The sequence below is a fragment of the Haliotis rufescens genome, unplaced genomic scaffold, assembly GCF_023055435.1.
Source record: "Haliotis rufescens isolate VD_foot unplaced genomic scaffold, xgHalRufe1.0.p SCAF_114, whole genome shotgun sequence".
In the NCBI taxonomy this organism is placed as follows: Eukaryota; Metazoa; Mollusca; class Gastropoda; order Lepetellida; family Haliotidae; genus Haliotis; species Haliotis rufescens.
This window is the reverse complement of record NW_025963796.1, coordinates 620691-629550: the sequence shown is the minus strand read 5'-3', so window position 1 is coordinate 629550 and position 8860 is coordinate 620691. Positions and strand designations below refer to the sequence as shown.

The following is an 8860-nucleotide window of genomic DNA, read 5'->3' as shown; positions in this document are numbered from 1 at the left end:
AATAACAAAAATATCTGGTTTTGTAGCTGATAAGAATACAAAATCCAAGGTGGGATAACACATCACCAATCTTTTCAATTTGTGTGGAATTTTACCACTGCTATCTCATCATAAGGATGTGCACCGGCTCATTTTCAGATATCAAATTGCTTGGTTGAAAATACTGGTATTACACTGCAATTAATTTTCAATCAGAAAACGAAAAGAGAACAAAATTTACTAGTTTGTGATTACTTTTAATAATAGCTAAAGACCAGGTATTTTTTTTAAAACAGCCGCATACATGACAGAAAGAGGACAGGATGCATAAATTATCTTTTTATATGACTTTATTTGATTTTTTACAACAGAAGTGTTCATTTTGACCAAAATATCCCAGAATCTGCAACCAAAATATCTGACCACAACCATCATATTCTATTACATTGGATGCAAAAACATTAAGTGACGTCAATTTGTTTTCTTTTGCTATGGAGAGGGGTGTGTCGGCAGTAGAGAGTCTGGCCACTCCTCTAGCAGTTGTAACACAACAATAATACCTTCACATTCTGCTTTTTTGATCAAAAACGCACCTTTGTGACAGAGTTCAGCGCCATAATGCACCACAAGCCCCGCCTTTCTATTTGGAGCCAATCAGGAATCAGTAGTCCGTTAGCGGGTGTGGTCTTACGGTTTCAGCATGCGAGTTAGGGCATTTTAAACCGCGAATTTTTCAAAGTTAGAGGAAAGAAATATTTACAGAAAAATGTCCTTCCTTCGGGGACATATATTGATTTTGATATTTTAACAGTGTGCACAAAGAGGTTACGCTCATTAAAATGCTTCGGTATGTCGGCAATTGGTTTATGTCCGCAGTAGGTTCCCTTCATCATGTAAAGATTCTCCAACTTTTCTATTCCACGGGGAACTGTTGGAAATATCACCTCAATATATAAGTCAAACCTGGAGAAGTGTTCCATATAGTAGAGGTAGTCATCTTTGTATTTTTCAGGAACATAACAAATGTCCGAGGAACCAATATAGAATCCATCTTTCTCCCTTGAGTTGTTAAAAAGCATATCTGTGAAACTGTTATATCTGTGAATATCTACAATTTTCAAAGCTTTTAGAGCAGCCTGGTATGCTTGTGATCCTACTTTGGGATGTTGCACCCGGTGGCCATGTTCCTTCCTAGACTGTCGTACAACTCTTACTTGATAAACCCAGAGTTTGTTTAATGGAAACATGTGAATGTTCCACACATTAAGCAAGACATCATCGCCCATGTACAAGTATCCATCAACACGGAACTGCATTTTCATGGCTTCTATCAAACAGTGCTGACCAAGCCAACCATTGGCATGGTCGACCTCTATGAAGGTCAAGGGCTTGAGAAGGAGCTTAGCGTGAGTGTCAAATTGATCTTTGTTTGCTCCACAATAAATGATGTGAGGAAAGTGCATGCTGTACATTGTCTCCAGAAACTGGAGATTCTCATAGTGGGGAAAGTTGAACACTACAATTAACAAAATATTTGGATATGTAATGATATCTGTCAGTTTAGATGCTATAAACGATTCACCGCTGCAATAGGAAGCTATTTGAGCAGCATGCGACACAACCGCAGGTGACTGCGTAGCTTGGGAATATATCTGGGGTGGTGTTTGCCCAGCCGCCCAGAATTTGACATTGATCTGTTGATCCGTCATACGAGTTTGTGTTTGCAATTTCTCTACTGTTATATATTGAGCAGCGTATTTTAGAGAACCAAACGGAATTCTTTTTGGTTCCTTGTAGCCAAGTGCCACAAGGTCCTTGATCCAAAGAGATGTCAGACTTGCATCCCTTTCCTTCCAAAAGTTCTCATGTACCATATCAGTCGATAATTTAGTCATACAAGCAAAAAATGTTCTATTTGCTCCACATTTCCATTTGGTAAGGAAATCAACAAGGCGTTCTGTCTGGAAATAGAGATCCTTCTCTTCCTGTGCATCACTGAGGTAGGAATGAGAGTTCCTCCTCTGGACAGCATTTGGTGGGAAGAACCCTACATTTCCTCCCATCTCCCACAAGAGTCTCTGAGCCCAGTAGCCTCTCCAAATATCACACACTCGGAATGTCGTGGTTGATGGAATTAGGAGTGCCCATAATGCATCATACAAGAAAAGGGTATTCTGGGAATTAAAGGGAGCAAAAACGCCAGCTGGAACAATTGCTGGTGGAGCTCTTCCATCAAAGGTCACATTCAGTTGAGAACGGGTTTGTTTCCGGGTCAGTCTGAAAATGGCATCCATATCTGGATCTCCGTTGACCAAACCCTGCTGAATAGATGGCGTTTTCCAGTGATTTAGTAGATATTCTGTTGTTGGTGATTCTCCTACAGAACCAAGCGGATATCCTCTTGGCCACAATGTCGGCTGTCCAAAATGGCGGTAGGGATTAAAGAGTTTTTCCCCTCTGTACAAGATTCCCCACATTGTTGGATCTAGTTTGAAAGTTTTCAGTAGATCAAGGGGACGATTGTCATCATCAGTTTCATAAATTACCTTTGCGCCATGAGCTATTGCAAACAGATATCCCATCGTCTTTCTTGCATAGCTCTCCTCAGGCAGAAGTGACTCTGTGTCAAAGCCAAGCCCACGCTGATCCTCTAAACTTAAAAATACACAGTTTTGGTTCCTGAAACAGAGGAACGTTGAGAAGAATCATAAGGATACATTCATTGTTTCATTGTTACCTTCAAAGAAATCGGGAAGCGTTTATTCATCATTGAATGTGGCAATTTTAGAATTTTAGCCCCTTTATTCGAGCGCCAAGCAGGGTAACAACAAGTACCATACTTTAATGTCTTTTTGGTATGACGCGGCGGGGATCGAGCCTACGACCTTTCACTCTACGGGTGAACGCTCTACCGCTAAACAAACGAAGGCGGTCTGAAAGAAAAAGCCTCTGACAAGAAATAGCCTCCATTGCCAGCATCGGTTAGATTTGAAATATTGTAACATAACCAGAGGTGCTTTCACACCACAACAATGTCCCTATGTTGCTGCAGGTTTTATAAGCCAACTACAGGTGGCTGCTTCTGGATATAAATGTCACTTTGGCTTCCTAAATGACACCTGAAGTGTAAAGGTTCAGTTGACACCATGGGCAGTATCCCTGTTAGTTACGGATCTGCTGAAGGGGAAACTGCTGCCACTCCTAATGCAAAGCTGCTTCCAATCCACACTGATTCTGTACATGATGCCCAAGGACCCAGAGGATCCAGATCAAGACTCATGGTACGTCAAGGCAGAACCATCATAGCCTTGTTCTGGACGTAGGCTGACACTGCCCGGATGTGGTCTGGCGTCATCATTCATGTGTGTTTGTTTTTTGTTGTTTAACGCCGCACTCAGCAATATTCCAGCTATATGACGGAGGTCTGTAAATAATCGAGTCTGGACCAGACAATCCAGTGATGACATCATGAGCATCGATCCACGCATTTGGGATACGATGCCGTGCATCAACCAAGTCAGACCACCCGATCCCGTTAGTCGCTCCTTACGATGAGCATAGTTGCTTTTACGCCAGCATGGGTTGCTGAAGACCCATTTTTATTCCGGATCTTCAAGGGTCTTATCATTCATGTACTGAGATTTTGTGCCAGGGAGGGGGTTGTCGAAACGGAGGTTTAATTAATTTTAACTCGTTTAAAGATATTTAAGATGTACTGACTACATGTGAGGGTATCCACCTTGAGTGAGTGAGTGAGTTGGGTTTAACGCCGCTTTTAACAGTATTCCAGTAATATCACTGACATACTAGAAACATAATCGGGGCGAACCGGGATTCCAACCCACAATCTGGCGTACCCAAGGGACGCAACTCTGCACATCGAATCGCAGCGCCTAAGACGACTGGGCCACCCGTGTCCCCTCATGTTCACCTTGAAACCATGTGAGATACACCCACAATCATTACCGAACCACCCCCAACAGTTGGCCTGATGTTCCTAGGTGTATACGCCATATTCCTGTGAATCCAAACCCCCAGTCGTTCATCTGTGACAAGGATCAGGAACCCAACTTCATCTGATCAATGAATTTTCCTCAAGCTTCTTAGATCCCAAACCTGTTACGATACACAGCATGCCAATTGAGTAGCTATTGTTTACTGTATGGCAAAGGACTCTGATACCTTTCTGTGTACCATGTTCTCAGGGAAGACAGCGGGTTTAAACATCCAGAGTTGAATGTCTAAACATCCGGCACAATGGGGAACACATGTTGTTCACATGTGAACGGTGACATCCTCAGAGTGGGGCATGTTCAATTTTGCAAATACCTTTGACAGAGACTGGCCACAGCATGGAGAGTTTCTGGACAAATGGGTTTCCAGAATTAAAGTGGGACGTGTGAGCTGCGTCATTCCTGTCAGCGGGTTTAAACATCCAGATTTGTATGCCTAAACATCCGGCATTATGGGGAATACATGCGTGTCATGTTCTCACATGTGAACGGTGACATCCTCAGAGTGGAGCGTCATTCCTGTCATAATCAGTATTTCTATAACATGTGAAATCAATGGTGACATGTTATAATTCATGTTCTCAGGGGGTGAGTTACAGTTTCCCAGGTGTATATCACTGAAATACAGATAGACTCTGACGTTACCTCCAGTCTGCTGGCGTCTTGGTGTCTCCGATGACAACAACCTTCCATCCGGGTATGTTTGCCAGGAACTTGATGTCTGGAGTAGGGTAGGAGATGGTTGTCACCACTATCCATCGATCTGACTGAACAGTGCTGAACTTGTCTATTTGCCTTAAAATAGATTGTCGGTACATATATAATATAAATAAAATATAATATGATGGTAATTTATTCATATTCAGAAACACACTACGGACACCCTTATGACTATGTTCCCAAATACCGTTTTCGACGTAATAAGCGCCCAGGGCGCTCTCAAAATTAGAAATAGGGGGCTCTTTTTAGAATATTATTTTGTCGAAAAAAACCAGAGTTGAAAGATAAATGTCGTTGTTTCAGCTGACAGCCTGAAATGTTTATATAGGAGAGATATATTTTTCCAGAATTTAATTGCCCATAATTAAGGGTGCATATAACACACGAGTGCGTATTATTAGCGAATAAAGAAGTATTGTGTACATTGATCAATCGGAAAGGGTGCTAATTGGGATTGTTAACGAGCCAATATATTAGCAAATATCGCCGTGGTTGCTTATTAGAGCGGAGCGCTTATTACGTCGAATACGGTACTAAACCACAAAAGAAAGATTTTCCGGACTATGTAACAGTAGCGGAATGTGACAACAACATCTATCTTGAGACCACCATTAGTGTGTGAACAGAGGTTAATTGTGAAGCGGCAACCGAGTGACCTGAATGGGTTTTACAAGATGGTAACTGGCCAATCAGATAGCTACATTCTTATTCAATAATCATACTATATTAAGCATCATCTCAAATTACATCACATGCCATTTGCAATCCATATGATTACCAAAAACGGAATATGGTTAAAATGTTGGGTATCATGGTGTCTACTTCAGGGCCATTAGTCATGCAGTTGCAACCATCGTAGACGTCATCAGCATTTACAAACCCATCAATAATGTACCGTAGCACCAAATTGCAAATATCGCAACACATGTCAGGCCCATACAAAATGGTACAGTAGCATAAATGGGCGATCTTATTTGTTCCAAAGGGAAATAACTCTCCCTTTGAAATGATCTAAGCGACGGTCCAACATGTCGCTTCCGATCTTGTTTTAGGATCTATGCGCGCTGCGACAAACGTGTAGAGACGGAGCCAAGCTTAAGCTTTACCCTGTTGCACCTTCATTCAAAAATAGCCGTTTACAAGTAAATATTTTTAACTGGCACATATTTTGTAGTGATCATTTGTTTAGAATATCAACATTTGTTGAGTCTTCAACTAAAAGACGAATTGTCACGATAGAAGATAGCTGGGAAATCGCCATGAAAAACGGTATATTGCCACGGTATTTTCAAGGTCAGAAAACGGCGAGGCATTCTGTCAGTCTGGGCTAACATATTGCATCGATGAAATACTTAGGGCTTCGTACCTGCAAGGCAGAAGACCTATTGTACTTGATGGGATTATTATTTGTTATTCCGCCAGAATCGCCAGTGGAAGAATCGCTCCAAAATCAATAGCAACATGGACACCAATGTGAAGCAGATATCAGCAAAAACCCAAGGCCATAGGCCCAATGGCTAAGGGCAGATAACTCATCAAAGTTTCAAGTTCAGCAGCAATAATCTTCGAAACCAACTGTCCAATGACTTCCAGATTTGCCATGCGGCAGGGCAATCAGATGCCAATCATGTTGTACTGCAGAACCATGGTAGCTACAACGCACCGTTTGGCAGCCATATTGGATTGAAGCATTTCGACATGCATTTTAGCATCTTAGCATTGTGACAGGTCCCTGGGGTCCTGACAAACTCAGAACACCAATCCGTTTGACTCTAGTGCCAAGGACAACAAAGTGACAGCGTGTTGAAAAGGAAATTCTTTGGCCCCTGTCATAAACTTGACATATAGCAGAACTCTAAACACTAATATCTCGGCTAATTCTGAGTCAATTTCGCCTAGATTTCGTGTGTGTTTGTAGACTGGACTTGTCCATTGTTATGCCTAATTGTTGCCACATCGCATTGAAGGCTACGAAGAGACAAAATGAACCAGAATTTATCTATAACAACATATTTTAACTTATTGTACCTCGCCAGATCATCCAATAACTGTCAGACTGGGCACTCTTCATTATTTAAATATGCAGTTCGATATTGAAATGCATTCACAAACTCCTAAGTTCTACATACACCAAACTGTGATCTGACTGAAAATGTCAATTTGTGGGGTAAAGAATGAGATATTAAGACACTTCAAACTTGTTCACTAAAGACACTGAAAGAAGCGTAGAGTATATATTGTCGGTAAACCTGTGGTATAGGTTTGTGGATTTCATAAACAATTACTGTGTATAATTTTCAGGGAACTGCGATTATGTTTATCCGCTGTTGACTACCGAGGTCAGTTGTCTGTGTTAGTGAGATACAGTGTACATACTGCTGATGATCAACGCAAGAAGAAACGGACTATAGAAATCTATTTTAGAAGTAGTGAAAGAAGAAAATTTCGGAATAAGCCTCGTTCACAGCATTTCAATCTACTGAGAATACTGATGAACGTGCTCGCAACAGCCTTCTCCAATAGGCTGGTTATTTCTTGAATTAGTACCGACCCGTGATGTCTGTGGTGTGATGTTGTGCCCTGTTTCCTGGTGAACTGCAACTGTGTTCTATGGCTATGGTTGACGGATTTCAGAGAAACTTCTTGCATAACGCCACTTGGGAACGTCTGCAGAAACCGACTATGGTAATCACGTGTCAACATGCTGATTCGGTTATGTCTGAAAGTTGTATTCTCGGCACTAAAGCAAGGTCGTGCAGTGACCCCATTTGCCAATACACACCAATAAGATACTGTGTATCTGCTTCCCTAATAGCAATGGGAATGTGTAAATGGGGTCCACAGCTGCATCAGTCATATTCCAACATATTCCAAACGATACCTCAATTACAATTCCTGTCACCCCAGTCATACTAAAAACAGTATCCCTTACTCATAGGCACATAGAATCTGTGTGCTAGTATCTAATTTAGATCGTGCACAATGTAGACTCGATGAACTGAGGTAGTCACTATTAGAAAGAAACTACCCTAGAAAAATAGTAGAAGACGCAATAAACAATATTTGGAAATGTTCAGGAGACATGGTATTTTTTAAGTAAGTGTAAAGACCATAAATGTCACTGAATAAACTTATCAATATTGATATTGTGATATTGCTGGAATATTGCTAAAAGCGGCGTAAAACCATACTCACTCACTCACTCACTCACTAGGGTTTCTATCTCAAAAGGAAAACAAGAATGCAAAACAGAGCAAAAGTGTACCTTACCTAATTGTGGTTCTTGCCCTTATGGTTAACAATGTTGTTCTTTTACATTCAAAGACGGAAAAACTTATGTCTTATGTCTGTAAAAAAATAAATTGTGCTTCGAAAAACTTGATTTATGTCCCCCGAAACACTGAGGGTCATGCTGTGGTTATGTTTTGACTGTAGAACCCCATAGCAGCTCTCACCTAGGAAGGGGCTGCGCAGGGTACATTGCATTATTGTCCATGTAGTGTATAACCGCCTCTACACTGTTCTCGGCTGCAGCTGTTGATACTGGCGGTGGTCGTATTGGCGGGCTATGAAGCCTCAAATGCAAAGAAGACAAATAGAGTTACCACAATAAAATGCCAAACTGGAGCATTGCCAAAACTGACAATTTTTTCTCACTCAAAACGGACCAGCTAAATATCACATTGCTCATAAAGACCATTTAATAATCAGATACAGTAGTGCACTTATCCTTCCTGATACCGGAAGTGACTTATAAGACAGCAGGAAATGCTTTCTTAACTACGGCCATTAAGAACTCGGGTTCATTGTTTTAGTTCTCTGTGTAACACAGGTGAGATAGTGTGCATGGACTTCCACGAATGTAAACCACAATCCGCAACTGTAGTTCAGTAAAGCACGAAGCAAAACATCGCTGCTTGCAGCTATATTTCAAACTCTTTTTATTTATCATCCTTTATGTTACGTCCCACGACAATTACAAGCATTCAAGCATTCTAATCTTAAATAGTTATCAAACTACCATGGACTTCAATGTAATAAAATTGGAGAGACGCCTACATTCGCAGCACAAATACATCTTTGACAGGCCCTTACCACTGATCTATAGTTCGTATACATGCGTGCCTTTACAAATAATTGAAGAAGCA

General features: G+C 41.1%; 1 protein-coding gene across 1 annotated transcript; it reads right to left on the bottom strand.

Moving 5' to 3' along the window:
* Nucleotides 1–333: 333 nt before the first annotated feature.
* On the bottom strand, nucleotides 334–4656 carry LOC125378166 (probable glycosyltransferase STELLO1). Its single transcript, XM_048393110.1, has 2 exons — nucleotides 4638–4656; nucleotides 334–2658 (listed from the first exon to the last, which is right to left on the bottom strand). The coding sequence occupies exon 2, from the start codon at nucleotides 2559–2561 to the stop codon at nucleotides 687–689; it is 1875 nt and encodes a 624-aa protein (XP_048249067.1). The 5' UTR covers nucleotides 2562–2658; nucleotides 4638–4656; the 3' UTR covers nucleotides 334–686.
* Between the last annotated feature and the right edge of the window lie 4204 nt (nucleotides 4657–8860).